Source organism: Pollicipes pollicipes, unplaced genomic scaffold (assembly GCF_011947565.3).
Source record: "Pollicipes pollicipes isolate AB1234 unplaced genomic scaffold, Ppol_2.1 Scaffold_4439;HRSCAF=5223_pilon_pilon_pilon, whole genome shotgun sequence".
NCBI classification, from domain to species: Eukaryota; Metazoa; Arthropoda; class Thecostraca; order Pollicipedomorpha; family Pollicipedidae; genus Pollicipes; species Pollicipes pollicipes.
The window spans coordinates 1-27866 of record NW_023596490.1 but is presented as its reverse complement, the minus strand read 5'-3'; the positions used below and the strand labels follow the sequence as shown (position 1 = coordinate 27866).

The following is a 27866-nucleotide window of genomic DNA, read 5'->3' as shown; positions in this document are numbered from 1 at the left end:
GAAGAAGCGATCTTTTAGCTGTTGTAGCTTTGTTTTGACTGAGAATCTGTCTCTTGGAACCAGCTATATGTTGTTTCTAAAGAGATAACTTAGGGAACGTGTCTCTGGCTTTGTTTTGACTAAACAAAACCGTCTTTTGGAATCTATTTTGGTATTTTGGTCGAGAGAGGTAACTTCAGGACGTGTTCAGCTGGCCAATGCTTTTCAGACTCAGTATGCTCGGTTGAAAACGAGTGGGCCTGCTATTAATGAAGCTGACGCCATAGATCGCAAGTCTTTCAGTCATAGCGCGCGCTATGCTGATTGCAGGGAGGCAACACCTCACACCAGGTTATCGTCCCGGTCTTGTTAACGCACTGCGGCTGTTTGAGGAGCGCGCCACTTTGACAACCGCGCCGCCTGGTCGGCGGGCGTGTGTCGTCGGGTCGGCGGCGGCCTGCTCGCACCGCTGCTCCCTCCGCCGGGCGGAGTTCGGCTGCAGGCCCGGCACCGCAACACCGGCGCTGCCAGCCAGCCGGGCGCGCCCCATTTTGCAGCCGTTTCCCACGTCTGCGTGCGCTGGTACAGAGGACACCTGGCGCGTGTGGAATGTGGCGTTTCGGGAGCTTTCCCGGCCTGCGTCAGCGCAACGCCATCCAGCGGGACGGGCAGGGGCCGCCGCCGGTACGCTCCGCGGCGACCCCCCAGCGGCTCTCGCCCTGAGGGGAGCGGGCTGTCTGGGCGCCCGGTCGCGACGCGGCCGCCAGCGGCCGTGTGCCCTCTCCCTGAGGGGAGCGGACTGTCTGGTCGCCCGGCCGTGACGCGGCCGCCGGCGGCCGTGTGCCCTCGCCCTGAGGGGAGCGGGCTGTCTGGACGCCCGGTCGCGACGCGGCCGCCGGCGGCCGTGTGCCCTCGCCCTGAGGGGAGCGGACTGTCTGGTCGCCCGGCCGTGACGCGGCCGCCGGCGGCCGTGTGCCCTCGCCCTGAGGGCGGGCTGTCTGGTCGCCCGGCCGTGACGCGGCCGCCGGCGGCCGTGTGCCCTCGCCCTGAGGGAGCGGCTGTCTGGTCGCCCGGTCGCGACGTGGCCGCCGGCGGCCGTGTGCCCTCGCCCTGAGGGGAGCGGACTGTCTGGGCCCCGCCGTGACGCGGCCGCCGGCGGCCGTGTGCCCTCGCCCTGAGGGAGCGGGCTGTCTGACGCCCGGTCGCGACGTGGCCGCCGGCGGCCGTGTGCCCTCGCCCTGAGGGGAGCGGGCTGTCTGGACGAGGGGGCGGGTGGGGTGCTGGGGGGTCTGGGCGCCCGCCGTGACCGGGCGGCCGCCGGGGCGTGGTGCCCGGTCGCGTGGCCGGATACGCGGTCGGGGCGCCGGTTTAACGGCCGGCGGCGCCGCGCGCGCGCACACCTGCGCCGATCACTTCCGACCGGGCCGCCGTTTGAATGAGCGCCGCTTCCGGCGCGTCACGTTGCAGAGCCCGGTTGTCGACGGGGGCTTCGCTCGCGGAGAGGTGCAGCGACGACACACGGGGGCACAGAGGAACACTGCTCGTTGATTTTAGTGTGGCGAATTTGCTGAGCGCCCTGATTCGATCATTGCGCCTAAGGCGTGCCCAAGTGCTGTATGATAATGCGGGCTAATTCGGAGATTGCCAAAATTTCTCGCCACCCGGGGTTCAGCCTAGTTTTACCGTCGGCTGCGACGTGGCCTTTTGTAAACGAAAACTCCGGGAGAGCGTGCACTTAAATGCATGCATGCCACTAACGGGCAAGGCATTATTATGATCCGAATGTCATGTAGGCCGGCTAATCTTAAAAGCGTGACAAAACGTGTCTCAACAGCGATGATGGAGGGACAGAGTTTGGTTACCTGTCATGACGGTTATCGTGGAACTTGTGCTCAAAAAGCCGAGTGGGTAGCTGGATACTGCTCTCAAACCAGCTCCGGAGCCTGTCTGGTACGCATCCGGCGCGCTCTGATCTCAGTGAAAGTAGTGGAAGGTAATTGTTTGTGGTAGCTGGTTTCCAGTGAGCATTAACGAGCAGCAGAGTTATACCCTTCTCTGACACATGAATATCAACGTGACGTTTCTAAAGCATCGCAGACTAGTGCAGGCTCGCATGTGTGTGCAGCAGAGTGCGTGAATTTGGCTTAGGAACGGGCTCTTGCATACATTGCATTTGGTGGGGTGTGGCTGGTTGCTTTTAGGTGTTAGCTGGTTTGCTGATGTGTTGCCTGTGGTTGCATTATTTCTGAGGGATTGTGGCCATAATTTGTGTCCGTTTTCACTATGAGTGACAATGTTTACAAGTGGAGCGGCATTTCCTATTGGATGTGTGGGTGTGAGGTGTGAGTGGTGAGTGTGAGTTGTGATGTGAGTGTGTAGTGTGAGTGCGGGTTCGCCCGGGAGGGAGCCTTCCGCGGCGGCCCGAGCCGGCCGGAGCAGCTGGCCGGGCCGCCGGTGGACGGGGCGGGGCCCGGGGTCCAGTGGCGCTGACACGGCGCCTGTGCCCGGCTCCGGTCGCCGGGCCGGCTCTCACGTGACGCCTTTGTCCCGCCCGCCGCTGGCGCCCTCTGACCGACACCTCTGGGTCCGTTTCAGGATTTCGATCGTGCCACCCGAACCCGTGCAAAAATGGGCGCGCGCTGTGAGCAGCAGCGGAACTCCGACCCGTGTGTGCAAGTAAGTGTGAGCTTAGGCTGCTTCGGGCGGCGCAAAAACCGCTGCGCCGCGCCGTCCCCCTCGAAATGCGGCCCGCGCGCCGCTTCCCACGGGTTCCCCTCGACCGCGGCAAAAAGGACGCACCTCGGAAGAGGGTGGCCGCGTGGCTGGCCTGCGCAGCTGCGGCCTGTTTGGCGCCGGCCTGAGTGGGCTGCAGGACAAAGGGGGTGTATCGTCCTGAAAAGGTCGACAGTCCTGCATGGGGTTCGCGATATGACGGTACCCGTACGCTCCCTGTCAGGAACGAGACAAGGCAGTCATGGCAGGGCTGCGGCGATTTGGCTGAAACGCGACACCGGATGTGCTCGAACTGGTTTCCTTCTCTTTTTCATTGTGCTGCCAACTGTTCATTCATTGATATACCTGCACTCTCAACTGAGGTTTCCTGAATCATGTGTCGTGATTCCACTTTCCCAACAGCTATCTTGCCTTTATGTCCTGTTGTTCCTTTCGTGTTTACTGCACCATCTGAAGTGCCCAGATATTGGAGACCTTTGGAGGCCACCGTGGATATACGGCCGCCGGATGTAGCGCTTCCCCGAAGCGCGGCTCTGGTCTCACGTCCGCGCCGAGTCTGTCTTTCGAGCGCCGGCAGCGTCGCAGGGCGCGCCGCCGCGCGCCGTCCGGCCCCTGGGTTTATGAACGCCGCCAATCATCTTCATTGAAGCATAATTGTGCATGGGAAGGCCGGAGTGCGATTTGGCATGCAGACGGCGTGCTGTGGTGCAGTACCCCCGCGCGGCGGGCGCGCCGGCGCCGGCCAAAGCGCGCCGTAATTGGCGGCGTCGGCGGCCGGCCGGCGGGCGCCTCTCCGCTTTCTCGTCCGCCCGGCCGGCGGCGGCGGCGCGCTCCGGACTGCCGTTCGTTATCGTCGCGATAGCGGCGGTGGCCGGGCCGGCCGCCGATAGCCGGCCCGTGCGTGGCGCGCTGGCGCGTCCTTGTCCCCCCTCCCGGCTGAGCGCCGGCGCGTCCTCGTCCCATCCGCCGGCTGCCCGCCAGCCGAGCCGACCTCGCCGCAGGCACCGCTGCTGTCAGGCATTCACCCGCACAATTGTGCATGGGTGCACCTGAAACGTTGCTTACATTTGGTACGATTTTACATTATAATGCATCTTCCATGCCCGCCAAGTTCGTGTGGTATTATTTTTCTTGAGAAATGCGGAAGGTTTGTAAGATTCCATCGTAAATGTCTTCCTATTTGGTTTGGTGGCTGGGTGACAGTCCCTTAAAAACATATGCGTCGAAGTTAGTAACTGATCTAGTAAAGGGCTTATGGGCTGTGCCAGGTGAAATGCGTCGGGGTTTCTGGTAAAAGATTGTCTTCATCCCAGACCCGTCGGAGGAAGGTGGGCCATCTCCGCTGTGGTCCGCGGGGTGTCGCTCAGTGTCCCAGACCGGGTCAGTTACGAGCTCCTGCTGAGCCGCCCAGCCAAACGGCGGCCAACCGACCAGAGGGCCGCCGGGCACAGTACGCGCCGTCAGCAGGGCGGCTGGGGAGTCTTCGACACCAGCGCTGGCCGGCCAACTGCCCCGACCGCGTGCCAGTGGCAGGCCATCGCGGTCCGCCGGCAGCCAGCACCAGGCCAACATGGTCCCACCGTTCCCTCCCCTGCTGCGCTCTCAACCTCAGAAATCACGCGAAATCACACACGCAGCTCTAAAGCAAAACAAGGAGTAAAGAAACCGCAGTAGGAAATCTGGGTGTCACCGCGTAAGGCCAGGACAAGGTCGTGCAAGTCATACAGATCGCTTCAGAGAAACCTCACGTTTAACAGCACAGTGCACGACATTCCAGGTTTGTGTACGCGGCGGCTCCTGTTGGGTCCAGGTGCTCGATACGACGGCCAATCGCGTTCTGATACCTGGGGCCAACGAGACGACGCCACCAGCTTCTCGGGTCGCGGTTTTGTGTCATGCGTTTGGCGCCTCTGGCACCCGGCCACCGAGGAGCGCCGCTTCTCGCGGGCGCACCAGGGTTGAGGCGCCGCGGCGGGGCTCAGGGGTCAGCTGGCCGGCGCGCCATCTCTCGGCCGCCCGGCCGTTCGTCCCGCCACCCGCAGCCGGCTCCCTCACGCGCTGCCATACGCATCCTGGTCGCGGCAGGCCGCCAGGGAGAGATTCCCCTCTGCACCGCACCCAGCGGCCCGCCACAAGCGCGGCCGCCCGGTCGCCCGGCCGCCCGGCGGTCGCGCGGTCCGGCGTCCGCTCGGTCCGTATGGTCCGCGTCCAGGTGCAGCGCCGCCCGCCGCCGCAGCCGGCGCCTCCAGTAACTCAGCCGGCCGGCACCACCTGTTTATGTACCGCCGGCCGGGCACCCTGTTTGCGGGTAGTGGTGCGCGCTCGGATTACGACAAAAACGGCGTCCGACTCTCGGCGCCGGTGTAAGGAGGAGGCGGCGGCCGGCCGCGGCGGGACCGAGCACGTCCGGGCCGCGGCGGGCCGCGGTGGCGGCGGCGGCGCGATCGTCGCGGTTCGAGATACGCCCGCCGTGTTTGCCGCCGCCTGAGGTGGCTTATCAGGGTCCGGCCGGTACCCGTCGCCGGCCGACGGGCGGCGTGATCCGCGGAGATGAGCCGCCCACCGGCGAACGACCGACGAACAGCGGTGGTGCTGGCCGCCTGTGCCGTGCCGCAGTCGCCGGCCTGCGCTATCACCGTCTGCGGTGGTGACGGCGGCGAGGAGGGCCAGGAGACGCGGAGGGAGGGCGGAGACGCGGCCGTGGCGGCGGCGAAGACGGCCATTCTCCGGCGCTGGCGTGACGGGGGACGGCCGAGCCTGTGCCGCGTCACGGGCGGGCCGGCGGCGCCGCCCGGAGCCGCCGCTTCGCCGTGTGGGAGCGCGGCCGCCCGCTCCGCCGCCCGGCCGCGGCTTTTTGTGGGGCGCCCAGGGCCGGCGGCGCAACGCTGCGCCTCAATGCTTCAATCGCGGCGCGAGGAAGGCGATCGCGTCGCGTCCCGCCACGCCGCAACATGTGGGCGTCCTGGGACCGCGGCGCTCCCTTCCACTCTTACCCTCACACACACGCTTATACGGACGAGGCGCCTTCCGCGCACGGAAATGGCTCTACGAATGACCTAGTAGTGGGATATGCCGGACCGTAGGACCAGAGGTCGCCTTGTGGAAGTGCCTGCACGATGCGCAGTTAATCGACGAGTCCGGTGCCGTGTTCTGGCCGCGTGTCGCTAATTACGGCGATGCTCTCAAGGGTGTGAGCTCTTCTCGCTGCATGACTCCTTTGTTTGCTCGGACTGCGGGGACGCCGGTGCCGTACACAGCGGGTGTCATTATGCAGGGTGAAGGGCGAAATGTTCACAGATGGTGAGCGTGAGCCGCTCTGCACGCCAGCGCGCGTTTCGTGGAAGGGAGCCCGCGCGCTGGCCCGCCGGCCGGCGGCACAGGACCGCTCCCCGCCCAGATGTGCGACCGCATTCTCCGGCGCGGCACTTTGCAGCGTGCAGCACCGTCCTCGTGTAGCGGAACGTGCATGTTTTCCGTCGCAGTCCGTCTCTCCCACGATGTAGGGTCCAGCCCCCCCCCCCCCCTTCCAGGCCTCCGACCCCCGGCGTCGGCGCGTCGCTGGCCGCTGGTGCCACATCGGCTCCCGCGACGCCCGCCTCAGGCGCGCCGCGCCTGAACGCGCCACCGGCACAACAGCCGGCCGGCAACCGGACACGGTGCGATGCGCCGATAGCGGCCTGTGAAAATAAACAGCCCGCTGAGCGGTGGGTGTCGCGACCGGCGGGCGACGCGCTCACAGCTCGTTGTCGGACTAATGGGGACGGCCGTGGCGTGGCTGGCGGCGCGGAGGGAGGGGCAGGGGCGATGTGACCTGTCGTCGGCGGGCGGCCTCGCGCTGGAATTCCTCCGGCCGCGGCGGGGAGCGAGGGGTAGGTTGGAATGCTGGGAGGGTTCGGGTGGGCCCACCACCGGCGCGTCCTGCGGCTGCGGGACGGGGGCAGACGCGCAACCACTGACGTGTCCGATCGCTCCCCTCCTTCGCTGACGGAGATGTGAGACAGGTGTCCGGCGGCGGCAGCTGCGCCCCCCCCCCCCTCGCGCTGCTTGGGGCCTTCTCCCGTTCTCGGTCGGTTCAGTGAACCGGGCTGCCGGTCACCAGACAACGGTGGCCCTCGCCTGGGGCCGCCGTGGACTTGGTCGAGAGATGGCTGCTGCTCGCTGACTGTGACTCGGGGTGGTTGTCACTCCCCGACTAGCCAAGACGCAGGGCGTCGCGAAGGGGGCTATGTTGCGCAGAATGCGTGCGCCGTGCTGTGGAAGCTCGCTACACTGTGCGTCGTGGAAGAAATTCCGTGCTGCGTGGTTTCTTTGTCATGTGTCCGGACGGTGAGCATGGCTGTGGAAAAATGAACAGGCATTTTTGCAGGGCACGTTCCATTGTCCTAATTGTTCATTGCCGGAATGTCGTTTTTGGCACACAGGCTAATGCCATTTTCCTCATTGTCTTCCATGGGCGTTAGTTGACACCTTAACACAGTAGCGATAAAGCGTGACGTGTATTCCTATCGGCTGACCCGTGAGATATGCCCGCTCCACGTGAGGATAGCCTCAGGCACAGCCAAACTCTGCCGATGTTCTGAATCATGGCCTCAGCAAAGTAACACCACTTGGCAAACGAACTGCGGTGAGTGTAACCTGGCGCGTTACGGTGAGCGTAACCTGGCGCGTTACGCATGCGTGACCAAGCGTGAGTCAGGTTGGACACCGGAACCACAAATGTGTTTTAGATGATGCGTGCACCTCAGCGTTTCCCATTTCGTGCGCCGTCATAGCATGGACAAGCGTTGAGCGGTCTCAGGCACGGGTAGCTGCGCTGGACAGCCGGGAGCGCCGGGAGGCTGTCCGGCGGACGAGCGGCGGTGGTGGCGCCCGGTCAGCGGACATCGCCGCGGCAGCGGGCCGGCGCCCGCGCGGCGCGCGCGAGCGTCTGTCAGCGCCGGACGTGGACGGCGCGGACACGACCGCGACACGGACACGGTCACGAGTGGCCGGGGACACGCCCGCGCTGCCGACAAGAATGGCCGGCGCCGCATTGTGCCGGCCGTCGGGTCACGCCGCTCGGCCCGGCCCGCCCCTGCTCGTGCTCCTGCGAGTGGCGCGCGGCTCCGGCTGCCCGCGGCCGCTGGAATGCGGAGCGGGCCAGCCCGGACGTCCCCCTCCGTCCCCGCGGGCGCGTCGGCCCACAGACAAATGGTGGCCGACGGGAAATGCTGGGCGCGTCTGCGCGGGCGCTGACAGACCCGGGGCGGACACTGCCCCTGCCGCCAGCTCATGAATAAAACAGACACGTCGCGCGGTCACCGCGACAGCTGGCTGGCCGTCCTCTGGCTGGCTGGCTGGCTGGCCGTCCTCTGCCGCCAAGGCCTCGGCGGCCGGCCAACGACGGCGTGGCGCGGGTAGGGGCGCGCCGTGCACGCCCTGTGACCGGCGCTGCACGCTCGGCGGCCGGCCTTTGGCGGCCGCGCCGAGTGGCCATCGGCCGGGGTGGCGTGGCTGCCGGTGGGCGCCGTGCTGACGCCGCTGTTTGTCGCATCCAGGCGCGTAACCCGCGCCGAGACGGGCCGAGACGCGCCGCGGCCGGCCATCTGGCGCGGGCAGGTGGCCGGCAGTCTCCTCCAATCAGCGCCGGCCGGGCGCTGACGTCACGGCTGGCCGGCCCAGCTGCCGACGCCCGGCCGGTGGGCGGCGCGGCCGAGCCGCGGCCGAACACGTGCGGGCCGAGCAGAGCGCCTGCGCGCCGCGGCCGACGCCTCTTCATTATCGCGCGCGGGGTGCAACGCGAGATGACCCAGCCTGCGTGGTGTCGCCTTTCGCCGTCGCGGAGAGAGACGTGCACCGTCCCCCCCCCCCCCGGACATCTGCAGACCCGACTGCAATCCCATCGATGTCAGCCTGGCACCCGCCAGACATCCGTCCATCGCCCGCATTTTACCCGTCTGACAGCGGCCTGACACTCAAGACGCGGCACGGCCGACGGCCGGCGGCGGCCCGTCCTGTCCGCGCCGCTGAGCCGGCGGCGCCCCACCGTGGGAAGCGCGCGCCGCTCGGCCGCGCCACTCGGCGTGTAATTTCTTCCCCGGCCGAATTCGCCGCCGTGTCACGGCCGGCCGGCCAAGGGAGACGCGCGCCGGGCGCCGGGCGTCGGGCGGCGCGGCCCGGAGCCGCCGCCGGGCCGCCCGCCGGCGCCGCACCGGGCCGCGACCTTCCAGGGGGTTCTCACGACCGGATCGGTCATTATCCTTGGGCCGCGTCGGCGGCGTAATGGCGGCCTCGCTGCCCTCTGCCCCGCCGGTGGCCGGGCGTTGCTCGGATCATGCGGGCCCCGGGAGCGGCGCGGAGTGGCCGCCCGCGCGGCCGTATCCAAGCCCGGCCCTGTGAATGCGGATTCGGCCGCGGTTTTTTATCCACCCTCGGACCATTGAGTTTAGAATGAGATTAATAGGCCAGATTTTTTCCGAAAGGGTTGAAAATTCGGTAATAATTCACATATGATTAGACGGGTCATAATATGGAGTCGGTTTTTTCCTCTGTCGGTGGTGTGGTGCATGTGGCGCAGGGTTTTGAATACGGACGCCTGGTGGTGCCATGAATAGACGAACTACTCTGTGTTACATGCATCGATTTGGCGCGATCGGGAGCCGGTGCTTGAGCGCCATTGTTGCCGAGGCGGGCCCCATCTGTGAGCTCCTGGGCGGCGCACGTCACCTCACAATGGGCCGCCTGCAACGCGGCCGCACGACGCTAATCTATGGGAAAATGGCATAAAAATGCACGGCCGGGAAGTACAACAAGCGGCTGTTGATGTTAATTGGATATTGGGGGACGGGCGGGCGGGTCGGCGGGCGGGGGAAGGGAGCGGGCAGATTATCCATCTCTGGGGGGACGGCCGGTAAACAACGCCGTGAGAACGGCCGGCGGGTGCGCGCCGGGCCACCGTCACCGGCTGGCGCTCGCCGGTCCGGCAGGAGCGCTCAGACGACTGGTCGTGGCGCCGGCTGCCTCCCCGGTCCGCCCCTCGCCGCCTCCCGGTCGAGCGCGCCCGTCCCTCGCCGCCTCCCGATGGAGCGCGCCGTCTGTCGCGCCCGGCTTGATTGGGCAAGCCACCGACCGAGCCAGGGGGAATCCGTTTGTTTTCGGTCGTTATCGCTTTAAATTCGGCGAATGACACCACAACGGCGATTTTTCATAGACCACTTGTCGCGGGCGAGCACAAGGCGACTGGCAGCGGCGGACATTTATCACTGCACGCTGCCGCTCGGACCGGGAGCGGGCCCGCTTTGTCTTGGCATTGTGCCGTGGCGAGACAAATGGGTGCCGCCGGTCGGCCGAGTCAATCAGCCAAATACGATTGCCGCCGCGATACGGCAGTGTGCTGCCATCGCTCCACGCCACCGCTGAAGGGGTGGCGGCGGCTGACCCTGGCGCCCGAACCGCCGTCAGCTCCCGGTCTGTTCGCAGGGCTCCCGTGGCTCCGTCGCGGCGGTGTGGCCGGGTTTTGTGCGACGTTCTGGTTCTAGTTCTCGTTCTCGGCGTCGAACGGGCTTAAGTTCGGCGGCGGCCTCGGGCGCCGCTTACTCTGACGTCTGTCGCGGGTTCGTTATCTGGTTTGTGTCTCCAGCTCCTCTCCAGCCATGCTCCCCCCACCCCCCGCCACCCTCTCGGGCGCCGCTTACTCTGACGTCTGTCGCGGGTTCGTTATCTGGTTTGTGTCGGGGGCTCCTCTCCAGCCATGCTCCCCCCCCCCCCCACCCCCCGCCACCCTCTCGATCGTTTGGCCTCCCGTCCCGGCCTCGGCGCAGATGGGTTTGGCCTGTGATCCTGGTCTGGCGGCGGCCTGGGCCTGGTCTCTCGGCAGATCGGCGCCGGTCCCGCCGCGGTCCCGGCCGGCGGGGCTCCGGGTGACGCCGACTGGCCGTTGCGCGGCGGCCGACTCGGTTTTTGTCGGGCCCGGCCTCTGTTTTGTCGCCGTTGATGGATGGCGCTGGTGAGCCGACCGACCGCCCCGACCAAGTGGCCGATGATGTACGGCTTAATCGTCGGGCACCGCCAACGGGACGGCTGGCGCGCGCCGTTTTTGCACCGCCGTCGGTTGTTTATTGACGGTGAGACTGGGCTGGTCGGACAATCTGTCACCGGGGTCGGCGGTGGCGGCCGCTGCGGTGTCCCGGGCCGGGGTCGCCAGCTTGTAACGCGACGGCGGAAACATGTCAATGCCAACGGCCGCGGCCACTGAAGACCGGCGACAGGATCGGGTGGCGACTGTTGTGGCGTCTGTGGATTGGCGTAGTGTGCAGCGTCGTGAGCCGGGGTGGCGACTGTTGCGGCGTCTGTGGATTGGCGTAGTGTGCAGCGTTTTGAGCCGGGTTGGCGGAAATATTCATGGTATTCGCCCGCGTTTTAGGAGTTAAACAATTCACTATGCCGCTTCCACCAGCAGGCCAGTTTTTACGCACTGTCGCGTTTTGATCGGCATGCGTGACAGTGCGCTGGTATGAAATTATTTCGGACCGAACACGGGTGGCAGCGGGCTCACATTGTGCTCGCGATTTGCATTTTGCCACATTTTACAGGCGGTCGTCGTCCCGCCGTCTGAGCGACTGACACCTGACCTCTCCTGGCAGCATGTTCTGTGTGTGTGCGCGGCGTGCGTGTGAAGCGATGGCCGCCGTCGCCCCGCCTGACGCTCGTCTCTCCTCTCGGCAGGTGCCTGCCGTCGCACGTCGGCAAGTACTGCCAGTACGAGAACCCGTGCGTGACGGGCCGCGGCCAGCGGTGCCAGAACGGCGGCGAGTGCTACGTGGTGCCCAACAACAGCTCGAGTCCTGGCTTCTCGTGCCGCTGTCCGATCGGCTACACGGCCAGCCTCTGCGAGATCCCCGTGGCCAACGCGTGCGACAGCGAGCCCTGCTTCAACGGCGGCACGTGCACGCTCGTGACGCTCGACACGTACCGGTGCACGTGCCCGGCGCGCTTCCGCGGCGACAACTGCCAGATGCGAGACCACTGCGCCTCGCAGCCGTGCCGCAACGACGCCCAGTGCACCTCGCTGGCCTCCAGCTACCGCTGCACGTGCGCCGACGGTTTCACGGGCTCCAAGTGCACGGATGACATCAACGAGTGTGACCGGCAGCCGTGCGGCCACGGCCGCTGCGTCAACACGTTCGGCAGCTACCAGTGAGTGCTGACGCGGCCGCGCCGGCCGCGCTGGCCGGCCGTGGGCCGTGCATGTGCAGCGGGCGAGGCGCGGGGGCGGGGCGCCCGGCACGCGCCGGTAGTTTTCGCGTTGGCGATGTATATTTAGGTTAAGTCGTGCCGTGGTAGGGTAAATGGGCGTTGCGTTCTTAGTATGGGTTTCGTAATGCTGCGAAGTGCCAAGTTTACCAAGTCAGACAGGCCAGGGCCGAAACGTTTGCGTCCTGTGCATGGGTTGTGCTCTGCCGGAGACATGGCACTGCCCTGAAGGACAGCGTAACAGCGGTGCGCAGATCACGCGTTCTCCTCACAATACCACTGCGATGTTTGAGCGCTCTGCTGGCGATGGGGCCTGGCCCCGGCCGCGGTGGTTGTGGGCCGGGAGGGTGATCCCGCGAGGCGCGATCGGGCCTCGCCGCTGCGGTTGGCGTCGCCTCAGGGTCGATAATCAGGGTCGTCTCAGGGTCGCGGCCGATAATCGCGCTCGCTTCATGATGCACCTGTGACGCCCTCCCTCTGGCTGGACGATTTTACGACTTGTCGCGCCACTCGGGGGCCCGTGCGCGCTCGGTCAGACAACGTCTGATAGTGGATCCGACGGCGGCTCGGACGTGGCCGCTCGTGTCCGGTCCGTGTTGGCGTCACGACGCGGCGCCGTTACGACGCCGGGCGGGAGATCAGATCGCGCCGCCGGCCGTCGCCCGTCGCCCGTCGCCGTTTGGTGCGGGCGCGCGCCGCTCACGGGCAGCCGCCGGGCGATCGTGCGGCGCGCCGTGTTCGCCGGGGGAGCCGCGCCAACGCCGTTCGTGATAGGCCGCGAGCATAACCGGGTTTAAGTGTGGTGCGGTAGGGGACTCGGTGGTGTGGTGGTGGATGTGCCATCGTGGGGGATGCTTGCCTTTGCAGCGCGAAAGCCGGCGATCGTCGGGGATCGCGGGCATGTTGCTGACCAAAAGGGTTCTGTTTTCTTGTACGACTTCGCCACGAATCACGATGCCGCAAAAATGCGGGACATACAGTTTTTAATAATTTCATTTCAACAGCACCCGCTAGATGGTAAAAATGGAGATCATGACAGCTGCAAAATGTTAGCAGCCGGTCGCTTGGCGGGCATGGCTGCACCACAGCGGATAGCTGCGTTAATGGGCGGGCGTCGGTCGCTGGGGGCGACCAGCAGCGGTGACTGGGTGCCGGCGGGAGGGAGGAGGGCGTGCGTGCGTGCGTGCGTGCGTGCGTGCGCGCGTGCGCGAGAGGCCACCGAACGCGGACCGTCGGCCAGCCGGTGGCGCCGTCGGCCGATACGGTACGGTGCGTTGTAGTCCGGTCCGGTCCGGTCCGTCGGCCCGGCCCGGCCCGGTCCGGTCCGGCTCGGCCGAAACTCCGAAGCCGCACCGCCGCCTGCGACGCCAGGGGAGACGGTCCGCCGCCTCCACCGGAGCCCTCCGCGGAACGGGGCCGACCTGCCGTCATCCGGCCCGGCCGCCGGCACCCCGTCTAGACGAGAGGGTTACGCCCCCCCCCCCCCCTCTCCCGCCTCGTACGTCACCAGCCCCGAGTTACTCGCGGGTTGGTATGCTCCGGCAGGCCGACTTAAGCAGCTTTAAGGGGAGCGGCGGGCAAAATCTGATCCCAAATCGCCAGACGCCGTTTCCGCAGCGCAGGTGTGCCAGCGGAAGCGGCGCGCCCGAACGCTCGGCTGTTGTGATGACTGGTCGGCAGGCTGGCCGGGCACGGGCGCGGCGAGAAGGGTTGGCGGGTGCGCGTGGACTCAATCAGCTGACCTATGAAAACACGGGCCGCCGCCGGTGGCGATAGCGCAGGCATGAGCGCTGTCGGCCCCGAAGACCCCGGCCGCGGGTCTGGGTCACTGCGGTCAGGTGGAACACCGGATCCTCCCGGTGGAGAGTGACCCGCACGAGTGACCGCAACGCCTGACGCGTGGGGAGGCAACGTGGAGAGGGGCGGTTGTACTCGAAAGCGAAATTGGACTACGTGACGCTGGGACTGTTGTGATCGGGAATTTAGCGGTCCCAATTTTTGGAGGTTTTTGAACGGTGTGTGGGATTTGTTACACCAAGTTTGTGAACTTTGAACCGGGATTTGTTACTCCAAGTCGGCAGGTGTGGAATCCGTCCACTGCGATGGAAGCGATAATCTTTCCTCGGTCTGCTACTGTCTTTCCCTTGCTCGGATTCACACCGGTCTTATACACGCCGGTGATTTGCACCGGTGAAATTAACAACGTTTACGAAAAGGTACGGCGAAAGTGAAAAAAGTACCAGTAAATGGTGAAAAACTACACTGCCAAGCCACTGGATGAGACCCAAGAATGATCGTGTCAGATAATGCTGTTTGGAGAATGGAAGTTTATGCTTGTCAGGTATATTGAAGAACTGATAGTACCATATGAACAATAAAATCACAATGGATATGTAAACGTACAGAAAATAAAAGCTTATTGGGAGCTGGTGACCGGGCGTGATGCCCGTCACTCGTACTCACGCCAAACAGCTTTGTCAGACACTTTTGTAGTTTGTATTTAAACCCCTAAACCAACTTTGCGTCGTCCACTTCCTAGGAACTGGTGCAGTAAAGCTGTTGCGGTTACGCCTGACGCCAAAACACCGACAACTCTGTTCAGTTCCTGACTTGGGGTGTGTGTAGCGAGATTGTTCTGCCAGTCTGAACGGTGCATCCAGTCGCCGTCCCCCTGTCGTGGCTGACGGCTCCATCTTGCCCCTCTGCAGGTGCATCTGTGACGCCGGCTACACAGGCCGCAACTGCGACACCAACTACGTGCCGTGCGTGCCGTCGCCCTGCCTGCACGGCGGCAACTGCACCGTCATCAACGATCTGGAGCACTCTTGCGAGTGTCGACTCGGTAAGTGCCGCCGCATGCCCTCGAACCTTGCGGAGTGACACTTGACGGGGGGCCGGGGAAAGGCGCCAGGTGTCCCCGGGCGTTATTTCGGGGGTTTCCTGTGCGACGTTTCTTTCTGCGCAGCTTCGGTTTTTGTTTTGTTTTTGTCTTTGTTTTCGTTTTTGTTTTTACTATGCGAGACTGTGGGAAGTGTCCAGCACCGGACCGTCAGATGAGAGATGAGAGTGTGTCCGTGGCGATTTTTGAGTGTCGCTGTACGTGTCTGCACGTTGGTGTGGAGAGAGGTCCAGTGCGTTACCCCCCTGCGCGGGGCTCCGGAGAGTTGTTGAGCGTATTGCTCCCTGTGCGTGGGGGTGGGAGGCCTGGATAATTTTCGAACGTTTTGCCCCGGCACAGGATTCCTGAGCGTCTCCGCGCGAGGCTGAGGAGAGTGACGAGGCGCCACTGTGGCGCGACCTTGCTGTCGGTCGGTCGTTCTGCGTTGCGAATGAGGTGGCATGGCGGGGGAGGTCTCCGTGGGCGGATGGGGATGCGGCGAGGGAGCTCTCGCACAGTGCGCCCACAGGCCCATTCGAGTGCAGAAGCGCCATCTGGGCAGCCCGTGCTATCTTTGTAGCACGCAAAAAAAGTTATCGGGCAAAACCGGACTCTCACCGCAGTTTTTTTTCGGTAGTTGATCCGCTGAACGGTAGTTACCTGAAGCGTGGGAGGTTCGATTCGTATCATAATTGCCCGGAAGCGGAGGTCAAATGACATAGACCGATGTCGGCAAGGAATCGTTCTGCCAGCCGTGGGTTTCTTGCCCAACGCTCCAGGCTGGGGCTGCCCGAGCTCGTCAGTAAATTAAAGCTTATCTTGATAATACAACGTCACGAACATGGAGTACCTGAGCCAACAATGTTTTTGCGATGACAGGTTTTTAAAATGCGCTAATATTTGCCGTTGGCGTCGTCAGTGGGGTGTTGGGGTACCAGTAGTTCTACACTTGTACGCGTGCTTTGACAGTGAACCCGGATGCGACCAAAGGAGGCGGTTGCAGCGTTATCCATTCGGTGTGATCATGGGATGACGTCATCTGTGCCGAAGCAACACGCGATCATTGCGAGTAGTCTTGCTCTGTGAAGCGAGGCTGCCTCTCCAGACGAATGAATCACCCAGCGCTGTTACGTCCTGTTAACGGCCCATGGTCGTCGCCGGAGTCACACGATGCACGTGGGTGATTCATACCGGTCGGCCATCTTTGCTGCTGACGTATCCGATGCCGGGGCACACGGACTCCTTGCCATCGGCTCGATGGTGTGTTCCATGTTACGCTGGATGGTGGCGCCGCTAGAGGCTTGAACCGTGTGTGAACGGATTCAACAGTCCCGGCTGCGAGCTAAGCCACCGTACTTACTGATGGCGTGTACCGCAGTGGCCCGGGCGTGGAGCCGGGCCGCCCCGGGCCCGCCGGGGGCGCTGTTTCGACACCGCTCCGAGCGCGGCCGGCTGGAGCCACTACTCCCACGCACGCGACGTCCTCCTGCCAGCGCGGCCCGCGACGCCCGTGGTGTGGGGTGGTCGGCGTCATCGGTGCCGTGCCCCGTGAGCGTGTGATCTGCGTGTGAACGCGGAGGGCATGCACCCCGACCGCGCCGACGGGACTGGAGTGACGCAAACGCAACGTGAAGTGTGTGTATGTGACGTGCCGACACAGAGCGCCGGCGCGGATTGCAGTGTCACGTGACCGCATGACCGGCGCGAGCTCTGTGTGAACACGAAGGTCGGGCTTCGGCGGCTCCGGTTGAATGTCGCTCTCTCTCTCAGGTTAACGACCGGGAAAAGCCGACATAACCTGTTTGCAGGAGCGTAGCTTCACGAAGCGCGGCGAAAGCATCGAGTTATCGTCCAATTTTGACGGTAATCCGCAGGTTTCTCGAGTCATCCACTGGAACAGGCGATTGTTCTGTTGGACACAGGAGTCGATGGCTCGTTGGCAATGGATTGGATCTTAAGCAGACCGGCCGACTTAAGCATCCGATTTGTATATTTGCATGTGCCGTTTCGCAAGATTCTCTGTGCCATTCTGTGGCGGGCGTTGCACGCGCTCTTTGTGTGAACGTGATTATGTCGGAATCCTGGCACCGCCGCCGCCGCTAAGCAGGTGACTTTTCTTCGGAGGCGACTTCTTTGTGCCGAGCTTGGCTGACCAGCCGAGCCGGCAGGCCTCTTCGCGAGCGGCGGTGCGGGTCCGTGGGCCCCTGAGCTGCGGCGGGAGGAGCTCAGCCGCTCCACAGCTGGACGCCGGCAGCTGGCCGCCGGCTGGCAGGCCCGCTGCCGGCCTCGATCCTGTGATAGGCCACCGCGCCCGCCACGCGAGAGCTGCGGCCCGGCCGGTCGCGGCTGCAGCGGCGGCGGTCGCACGGTCGCCGGGGCGACCGTGCGACCGCGGGTCACCGGCTGCGACGGGAACCGCCCAGCCGGCCCGACGCGGCGGTGATCGGGCCGGAGGAGCCAGCTGCAGGTGTTTCACCTCGCCGCCTGGCGTGTCACGCTGACCCGGGCGATCGTGTGACGGTCACCCGGGGCACGTGACTGGCAGCGGACCCCCGGCCCGCGGCGCCGCGGCGTTGCGTGCCGAGTGCCGGCTATCTCCGCGTTGATCGGCCCGATCGCCGCCCGCGGTTTGGCGCGACGGTGCCGAACTGGAGCGGCGGCAGCCGCTTCCGCGAAGGCGACGCCCCGGGCGGCTTTGTTGCACGGCGCGCGCCGGCCGGGAGTGCGCCATTATCGCAGACGTGCGCCATTATCGCGGCCCTGCTGAGAAGAGCGGCCCGCGCTGCCCGGCTGGGGTTCGCCGAGGGCCCGCAATGAACCGATTATCTGGCGGGGAGGGTACCGATAGTGGCTGCCGCTGTGAAACTATGTGTTCTGCGAACATGCACGAAGTGTTCAAAGGAGTGCTGAAGACAGTTGGAAGGTTGTGCCGGCATGCATGAAGCCATTAATCTGCGTTGTGGTGTTGCCCCAGGGAATTTAGTATGCGCTGAAGTAAGCGAATGGCTCTTACGGCTTTCTAACACGGTGCTTTTGTCACGAGACGTCCGCATCTGACTACGTCGAACGAAACTGTTTATTTTAGTCCCATTTGTTGTACGTCCCATCTCATGATGTGGTTTTGGAGTTTGGATCATGCTTGTTCAGAATACTCACCGGCCTGGAATGGGCTGCTTTGTCCGCCGCTGTGTGCCCACCTATTCACGTCGTCCTGCGCGTCGGTCAGCGCGGCCCGGACCGGGGTCCCAGCCCGCAGCGGGCACGACGGGGCGCCGGCGGCGGCTCCGACCGGACGCCTTTGTGAGCGGCCGGTCGGCAGCCGTGGGAGGGGGCGCCGGCCGGCCCACCTCCTGACCCCGGCCGCGGCCCGCTTCCGCCGGCCCTGCTGCAGCGCCACCGGCCACCTGGCTCGTCGCCCATCAACCGGCGGCGGCGGCGGCGCGATAATTGCCGCCTGCGCCGGGGCGCCGCGCCGCGATGGCCGGCGCGGGTCACGGCGCCGGCCGTCGCGGCGTGACCCGAGGTCGGCCGACGCCGCGCGGCACGCCCGGCAGGCGGGCTCGCCGGCGAGCGGCGGTGGCCGTCGGCCGAGACGGGCCGGCGCGGCGCCGCGGTGACGGGCGACGGCCAGAGCGGGCTGCGGTCCCACGGTCGCCGGAGCCGTCCGTATTAGCCGGCGTGATGACATGGCTTTCGATGGCGTTGCGCCCACTTCGTGCATCTGATCCATGGCGCGTAGTTGCGTGAGGAGGGGCTTAAACGGCTTTACGGCGAGTTGCACGCTGCTGTGAGCCGATTAAATGTGCCCAGAATGCTTAGTTTCGAAACCAATTGACGGAATATGTCCGTCATGATAAAAAACACGTGCATGATGTGCCCCAATCTGGATCTGTTGCATAACGCCTCATTCCGTTTCCATTTGGAACGTTCGGGACAGAGAGAAATGCAATAGCCAGTTAGTCGGGCTCGCCGGCCATTCTTTGTCGCCGACCTGTAATGGCGACACGATCGTTCGCGATGCTGTCTTCCACGAAAGCGGTGGGGTCTGAACGACTGGACTGTGGCATTGTGTGTCGTGCCATTGTCTCAGGCTGCTCAGTGCGCTGTGAAGCGAGCGAATCTCTGTCGCGGCTGTTTGTGTTTCGAGACGCCCGCATCCGTCCGTGTCAAAACAACGCTGTTTATTTTTGTTCGGTCTGCCCTACGCGCAGTCTCATCATGTACTTCGGGAGCTGTGAGCGCACTTGCAGGATGTAGCCACTGACTCGGAGCGGGTCGCTGCTTGCCATTTCGCTCCCACCCACCCTGAGGCAGAAGAGAGCGTCCTCGTTACCGCCAGGCAAGTATTGTTCCCCCGCGCGATTGGTACCTGGTCCCCCGGGGTCAGCCCCGCTCGCGGGGTGCTGACGCCCCTCCCGCGCCGGTTCAGTACCCTGACGCCGTGACCGGGACCGGTCCATCGCCGCTGTCGCCGGCGTCCCGGCCGGAAACGGGCCGTTCTCACGACAGCGCCGTGCCGAGACGCGACGGCCGCCTGACGTCCGCGGCGCCGCCAAAAACTGGCCGGCCGCCATCGGCCGCCGCCGTGATCCATTAGCGGCGGCGACGGCGGTGGGTCGCCTGGCGGCCCGGTGCCGGCTCGGGCGCGGCGGCGGTAGCGGCCGCGCCCGCCCGCCGCCCGCCGCCCGCCGCCCGCCGCCGGCGTCTTGGCCGCGTGGCCTCGGGCGGTGGGGGCGCCGCAGCGGCGGGGCCGGGCCGGCTGGGAAAGTTCTCACGCTCAGCGCCGGCCGGCGGCCGCGCGGCCCACGTACGGTCTCTGACATGGCGAGACGGATGACGCGCGTCCGGCGCGCGAGCGGCCGCCAGGGGCGCCCGCTCGGCGCGCCGAGGGCTCAAGGCGAAAGAAATCACGCGACTGCGCCGTGGCGAAAGAGGGAGAGAGATAGGGGGGATGGGCGAGATGGAGCCGCTGCGGGGCGCAGGGAGGGAGCGGAGCGCTTGAGGGGAGGGAGCGGAGCGGATTGGGTGGGTGCACTGTTACGGTGCGGTGCGGCGGAAACAGGCGTCTCGCGTGGGGTACGCTGTGAATCACGACTTTTCTGGCTGCTTATGGGGTACGTGAAGTCGCCAATTGTCCCTGAAACTGGGGCTCTGAATGAGGGTGTTCAGTGGCATTACACAGCTTAAGGAAGGCTGTGATATCTAGCATTTCCTGCCATCCGACCTTTTTAAGACCGGGTGGGTACGATGCCGGATCCCCGCAGATAGCATTTAATTTCATTCCTGCGGCTGTTAAGATCCGATGACCAGACACCGCCCGTCCCCTCCGGCTCAGGTTTGTTCTTTGTGTGTCCGGGAGCGTTGCCAGTGGCCATTGATCAGGGCCGGCGGATGTCGGAGGGCAGGTGAGGCCCGCGGCGTTCCCGTGGCCTGGGCAGCCTGGTGACGGGCGGCGGCGGCCGTCCTCGCCTTGCCTCCTCGGCTCATGCGACTGGTGAGGTCATCGGCGACGTGCGCTCGGATGCTTCGCTGCGTGGCAGCAGTGGCACCGGTCCTCGCGGTGGACGCGGGGCCAACTCGCACAGCTGACCTCGATGGCTGCGTGTAATGGCGTCGGACGCTGACCTGGGTGCCGCCGCCGGCAGGGTTTACCGGCAAAGACTGCGAGGACAACACGGACGACTGTGCGGGCAACCTCTGCCAGAACGGCGCTCAGTGCATCGACGGCATCAACTCGTACAGCTGCAAGTGCCCGCCGACCTACACCGGCGAGTACTGCAACCAGGTACGCTCTTTCGAAGCCGCCGCACCAGGCGGCGGGTCCCTGGTGCCACCGGCGCCGGACGCATGCCTCGGCCGCTCCCAGCGTTGTGGCCTGCACGCTCGTGGCCCGGTCACGCGATCTGCAGGCGGGTCCTCCGCCTGTCTGCCCGCGTTCCTCCTGCTGATGCGAGGTGTACGTTCGGTTCATCCGTGCCCAGCTCCGCCCTACTACGCTCCTCCCCTCTAGCGGCGAGGTAGTCCCGTTTTCAGGTGAAGTCGCCAGCCCCACCCGCAACATTCAAGAGAACCTGGGTCACATTCAGGGAAAATTCGTTTTTATTTGTGTTTTGTTGGTAGACATAGCCATTTTTACATGCTGAGGGCCGACTAGTTTTGGAAAACTAGGCTCTGCCTTCTGGAACGGCGCGACGTGCGTCAGAAACTGTATCTGTCTGGGCTTTTGCACCGCATGATGCCGCCCCGCGTCTGAGGTCACATTAGCAGTCAAAAGGCAGGGAGCTGCATGTTCAGAGGTTTTCCGAAGCTGTCTGCCACCGTTCTTTTCTGTCTCGTCCGTTCCCAAAGCATGCCTCTGTGACGCCTTGGCTGAACTTTTGTGGGGCCGTCGACACTCAGTCGGCATGTGACAACGTCCTCGGCGCCAGCGTGGGACGCGGCGGGACGTGGCTGTCGCTGCTCGAGGAGGGCTTACACGGGTAATTAGACGTGCTGGTGGTCCGTTTGCTCTGCGGATCAGTCCGATAAGTGGCTTAGGCCGTCGGGCGGACGCCCGTGGCCTCGGTGCCGCCACATTCCCGGGGGAACAGCGCGCGGCGGGACCAGACCTCGTTAGCTGTACCCGCACCGCGAACTGGCGGCATCAGCTCCTGACCAGAAATCCAGAGGTGTGGGATTCGGCCGGTTCAGCATCGTTCTATCTGTGTTGCATCCAGTTCCCTCTTCTGGCCTTTCGCCAAGGACATGTGTTTTGTTTTTTCAAGGATTTGTTGCTTCGGAAGCTTTTTTAAAAAAAGTTGGATTGCATGACGGATTTGTTGCGTTGCCAAGCTAGTGAAAACAGTTCGCCACACATGCAACGCAACCCGTTTTCACTCCAGTTTACGATCATTTATTGTTTCTCGGGGCTCTTGCCGGGGTTGGCTGTTGTTAGAATTCGTTTGCTTATTGCTATTTTAAGATGGGTGTAATATTTTTAAAGCTTGTCTCAACGTGATGAACATTCATATGTAGTTGCACGTGGACGAATGTTTGGGAATAATTTGGGCTGTTTCTTTCCCTTTCTCAATTGGTGTAAGCAATGCTGCATTTTGTTCTCATCATCCTTGGGTTTGGTCCTGCCTGTTGGGTCCATCCCCTCCCCCCCCCCCGCCCCCGCTGCCTCTGCGGCCGTTTCAGCCGCCTCGCCGACATAAGTAACCCGTCACGGAGGCTGGTGTACGGCCTTCGTGCCCAGACACATCGTGACACCCCTGACATCGTGACGTCATGCCTCGCAGCTGCCGGGGTAGCCTCGACCTTTCGTTGCCGGCGCGCTAGCCTGTGAGTTGGTGTAGACGCACTCCGTGGCCCGCAGGACGTGGACGAGTGTGCGTTGCGTCCCTCCATCTGCAAGAACGGCGCGACTTGCACCAACACCATCGGCGGCTACTCCTGTATCTGCGTCAACGGCTGGATCGGCGATGACTGCAGCGAGAACGAGGACGACTGCGCCAAGGGAGGCTGCTTCGACGGCGCCACGTGCCACGACCGCGTCGGCACCTTCCACTGCGAGTGTCCGCCCGGCAAGACAGGTGAGGGGGCGCCGCGGGCTGGTCCTCCAAGTGCGTTGAGTGCGCACAGTCGCCCGATACCGGATTTTTCGCTCGTCTGCTGCACGCTAATGACGTATGTGCTCATTGTCCCGGTGGCCAGAACCTGCTGATTCAGGGGACACGTCCGATTAGGTTTAAGCCGCGTATCGGTGCTCTGATTGATTTTGCATTGTTCTGTCGCATTGCCAGAGAATTGGTGCCTCGCGAACAGTCCAATTGGATGTGCGGAAACAGGTTGGCCAGCCTGTACCGCACCGCTCCAGGGCGCTGCGTAGCGGTCCTGCCTCACCTGCCCTCCAGCCAGGCTGTACCGCACCGCTCCAGGGCGCTGCGTAGCGGTCCTGCCTCACCTGCCCTCCAGCCAGGCTGTACCGCACCGCTCCAGGGCGCTGCGTAGCGGTCCTGCCTCACCTGACCTCCAGCCAGGCTGTACCGCACCGCTCCAGGGCGCTGCGTAACGGTCCTGCCTGATCTGACCTCCAGCCAGACTGTACCGCACCGCTCCAGGGCGCTGCGTAACGGTCCTGCCTGACCTCCAGCCAGGCTGTACCGCACCGCTCCAGGGCGCTGCGTAGCGGTCCTGCCTGACCTCCAGCCAGGCTGTACCGCACCGCTCCAGGGCGCTGCGTAACGGTCCTGCCTGATCTGACCTCCAGCCAGGCTGTACCGCACCGCTCCAGGGCGCTGCGTAGCGGTCCTACCTGACCTGGCCTCCAGCCAGACTGTACCGCACCGCTCCAGGGCGCTGCGTAGCGGTCCTACCTGACCTGGCCTGACCTCCATCCAGGCCGTACCGCACCGCTCCAGGGCGTTGCTTGGCGGTCCTGCCTGACCTGACCTCCAGCCCAAGGCCACGGCTGGCCATGCCGCGCCCATGATGCACCTGTGACGTCACCCTCTGCACCGGGCCGGCAGGTCTGCTGTGTCATCTGAACGACGACTGCGCCTCGAACCCGTGTCACGCGGGCGCCAAGTGCTACACATCTCCCATCAACGGCACGCACAAGTGCCACTGCGAGACCGGGTACTCGGGCAACGACTGCTCCAAGGATCTGGACGAGTGTGAAGAAGGTACGCGCTCGTCCAAACCGGGAAAACGGGGCTCTGGGGACGGGCGGCGGTGCTCGGGCCAACCGAAGGCGGCCCGCCGAGCTTCCCTGATCGTATCTGGGTGGCGGATGTGGACGGCGATTGCCAAAGTCCCGGATGGCGCGTCCGCATCGCCACCCGCGACGGGAGGCGGAGCCACCGGGAGCCGGCTCCCGGGAGCAGCAGCCGCCGCCGCCGCCGCCGCCCGGTCGGTCACCGCCCCCGGTGGGCTGGCGCGGCGCGGCGCGGCGGCTCGGTCCGGCTCTCGGCGCCCACCGCGCCGTACCACGCGCCGCCGGTTACGGCTGCTCCGCACGGCACGGTCGCGGCTCAACAGCGCGGATTACCGGCAGCCCGAGCTGAGCGGCAGCGGCGGCGGCCTGTGTTCCGATGTCGTGTCCGTGTCTGCGGGCGCTGCGTGAAACCCGATGAGTCTGCGCACCGCTCGCCCTCAAACTGACCGCAACCCTCTTTCTTCTCCCCATCTTGCAGCCAGCGGGTACACGAGTAAGCGGCCATTTTTCGGCGCATATCTGCATTAATGTACTGCTTCTTTATGTTAATTTGATGGCCGGCTGGTCGGCGCCGGCGCGGCCCGTTTCGGGGAGCTGGCTGGCAGCTGAGGTGGCCGTCGGCTCGGTGTGTTGGCAGCGCCTCCCGCGGCATGGGCCAGCCCCAGCCAGCTCTGGCTCGTAGTGCAGCATCGGCGCGCCGCGCTGGCCAGTGACGTTTAGCGTAGCCCGATAATGTCGGCGGGCTGTAGCCTTCCGCTCGGCGCGGCTCTGTTTTGTCGGTGCCGAGTCCAGTTCTGGATGCTGCCGGGGGCGGTGCGTCAGACCGCGCCGTGGTTATCGCACCGCACAATGCATGCTACTGCGACTCTGATATGCATCAGCAAAGTTGTTACCCTGCACTACATTTAAGTCATTCTTATATTGCCTAGAAATGCATGTTTCTTCCTGTTTTGTTTTTTTGTTGTGTGTGTGTGTGTGTGTGTGTGTGTGTGTGTGTGTGTGTGTGTGTGTGTGTGTGTGTGTGTGTGTGTGTGTGTGTGTGTGTGTGTGTGTGTGTGTGTGTGTGTGTGTGTGCGTGCGTGCGTGCGTGCGTGCGTGCGTGCGTGCGTGCGTGATAAAGCTGGCCTGTGGACCCTGTGTCATCGTATGTCACGTAATTGATTTGTGCGGTGTGGGCGCGGCCGCCTGATAACAGCTGTGCCTGGTGCTTGTCCCCGCTGCCTCTGCGCCTCGTGAGCCCAGACCTGACGCCGTCCTGTATCCACAGGCTCGCCGTGTGAGCACAACGGCATATGCGTCAACACGCCCGGCTCGTTCAGGTGCAAGTGCACCAAGGGCTTCACCGGCGCCAGGTGGGTGGTGCCTGCGCGCGCGCTCTCGAGCTAACGCGCTCGGCAGAGCCGGCTGTCTGCTGCGTCACGCACGTGGCGCGCCGCGCCAGCTTTGTCTGCTCGCGGCGGGCGCCTGCCGCGCCCATTAAAAAACACTCGGCTTAGTCAGGGCTGTATTAGTAAAGAGCAGCATTGTTGCGAGTATGACTGGGCAGTTTAGGTGAGTCGGGTTTCCAGACGGCGTGAGGCGGATGTTTAGTCACGGACGACATGGCTCGGCCGGAGCTGCCGGCGCCGGCGTCAGCGATGGCTCGCGCTCAGTTCTGCTCTTCGCCAGCCAGCGGCGGCGTGGGGGATCATACGCCGCGTGCCCCAGAGTCCCTGGGTTATATCCGAGCCAAGTCTGTGCTCGCTGACCTTCGGATGATAGCAGCGTGTTGGCCGCATTATCCCCGCACGCCGTGCCGCGTTCAAGAGATGGGGCGGAGCCGAAAACTCCAAAATGTATGTTATCCAGATCAAGACGATATGAATTCCAGAAAGCAGCTTTCAACGCCAAGGACTACCCCATGGAAAAATTACTCATTGTGCGCCTGGTTTTCGACGGGAAAGCTATGAACCAAACAAGGGTATAATTGAATGGACCGTTATATAGTGTGATATCACCTACCGCAATGTTCGTGTTATGGCTAATGGTTTGACAGCATAAGGGCAAGCCATTGGGAAACACGTAACATCTGGGTCACGATGTCATGACGCCACGGTTTACGTCGCTCACTCAAAAACAATTTTTCTTAGGCCCAATCGCCTTGAGCTCGCCCACCTGGAGTCGGTAGCTCATCACCGGCTCCACGGAACTCCGCCGCCGTGGAGCAACGCTCACGGTTCCACCGTTGCAGGTGCGAGATCAACATCAACGAGTGCGACTCGAACCCGTGCCAGAACGAGGGCACATGTCTGGACGAGAGCGGCGCCTTCCGCTGCATCTGTATGCCAGGTGAGTTTGCGTCCGCGGACGTCGGCGCGGCCGGCTGTCACCGTCACCGTCAGCACCGCCGCACAGCGTTGGGATGACGGGGCGGGCGTCGGCGCGGCCGGCTGTCACCGTCGCCGTCACCGTCACCGTCAGCGTCAGCGCCGCCGCACAGCGTTGGGATGACGGGACGGGCGTCGGCGCGGCCGGCTGTCACCGTCACCGTCAGCGCCGCCGCACAGCGCCGCCGCACAGCGTTGGGATAACGGGGCGGGCGTCGGCGCGGCCGGCCGTCACCGTCACCGTCACCGCCTCCGTCAGCGCCGTCGAACAGCGTTGGGATGACGGGGCGGGCTTCGGCCGGCCGGGAACAGACTGAACGGAAACGGCTCGAACTGCCCGGAATGTGGTCGGGACGGCCCCGAGCGCGCGCGACGCGGCCGGGCCGAACGCGCCGCCGGAGATAGCCGGCCGTCCGCGGCAGCGGCTATGCTCTGAATGCGGCGTCGCCGCCGGCAACAGCGCGGGCGAGCGTCGCCGCTGCGTGGGAACGGCCGGCGACGGCGGCGGCGGCGGGACGCTGACCGCTGGCGGCCGGAGGCTGGAGGCGAGCCGGCCGACCGGCGCTCCAACCGGGATTTCCTGGTCTGAGGGGTGTCGCGGTAGCGACCGGTCGGCGTGAGGTCGATTGGTACGGTCTGTCGCTGGCGCGATTCTGTGATCTTGTGCCCTAGACGCCGACTTCATCCGTCCATCTGTATGCGCCATGCTTACCAGAGGCGAGTTGTGTTACACGGCCGCCGGCGGTGGCCCGGCCGCTCAGTCGCGCCCCCGTCTGGGTCGCGCCCGAGGCGGGTGCTAGCGGCGGACGCCTCCGGACCGCACTGCAGTCGCCGTTAGTGGCCGTCCGGGGCGTCGCAGTCGCTGCTGTCGCCGCCTCCGCCGCCACCACTTGGCCGTTGGAGGGGCCGCGGGCGGCGGCCGTCCGCTGCAGCCGCCGAGGCGCCCTGGAGGACGTCAGAAATCGCAGGTGCCTTATGTCGGCTCATGCAGTAGGCTTGTTTCGTTTTAAGCTAACCTCAAGAGAAGTGAGCAACGGCGGCCAGTCTCAGATGTGCGGATGGGGCGGCAAAAGAGGGTTGGAAGTAGTTCGTTGTCATTCAACGTCTGGGGGTTTGTGTTGCTTTTCAAGCTTGGGGATGTTGGCTGCCTTTTCGCCATCCATGCGATACGTGCCACATGTATAGCACTCTGAACACTCGGACGCCTCGTATTTCCTGGACAGCCTGGCTTGAAGATGGTGTCTCAATTTTCCAATCAAAACAAATATAATGTCCCGAATTCACCTGCTATCCCCGCCAAAAATGGCACCGCTGAGATGCGATCGTGGCCTTCCCCAGCGGCTCATGCTATGACCGTCCACATGGCCCATCAATTTGCTTTACTGCCGCGTTCCTGCCGGGATGCGCGTCCGCCGACGTCGGTGGCGCCACATCCGGGCCTGTGAGCGGCCCGGCCGCCTGTAAACCCCTGGTCCGGGGCACTTGGCGCGCCTCCATTGTCTGCCCGGTGGCTACAGGCCTCCGCGGTCCGGCGGCGCCGATACGGACCGTTTTCCGACCGGCCAACGCGCACGGCTCGACCCTGTCGGCCGCTGTTTTTGTTTATCGGGAGGCTGGGGCAGGCAATCTCGTGTGTGCGCACCTGTCTTGAAAGGCAATTGGAGCCGATGATGAAGTGCAGTTTTTGGGCAGACACAAAAAGGCGCGTGCCCGCCGGCTGGCGCTCGTTCCTCTGCCATGGCGACCGTGACTCGGCGGCGGTGGCGGCGACCGTGCTGTCGCGGCCGGGGGGTCGGCGCATCGCGCCGCGCACGCCGCCCGCTGTGCGTGTCACCCGGCGGGCCGCGCACGCGGCCGCCGCGCTAATGGCGCCAGGTCGTGACGCGCGGCCGCGGCCGCCGCGGCACGCCCCGCCGCGGCCGTGCCGCCGCCGCCAAAATGGCCGCCTGCACGCGCCCCGAGCGCCCGCTGCACGTTCCCA

At 64.6% G+C, this 27866-nt stretch overlaps 1 protein-coding gene across 1 annotated transcript; it reads left to right on the top strand.

Annotated features, from left to right (window-relative positions):
* Positions 1-10683: 10683 nt before the first annotated feature.
* LOC119097821 (neurogenic locus Notch protein) lies at positions 10684-24871 on the top strand (the record flags this gene model as incomplete). The annotated part of the gene is given in 7 exon segments (XM_037220776.1): positions 10684-10696; positions 11334-11886; positions 14652-14785; positions 20467-20606; positions 22179-22395; positions 23332-23487; positions 24787-24871. Coding segments are annotated over 7 exon segments (1298 nt in total), but the record flags the coding sequence as incomplete, so codon positions are not given.
* Between the last annotated feature and the right edge of the window lie 2995 nt (positions 24872-27866).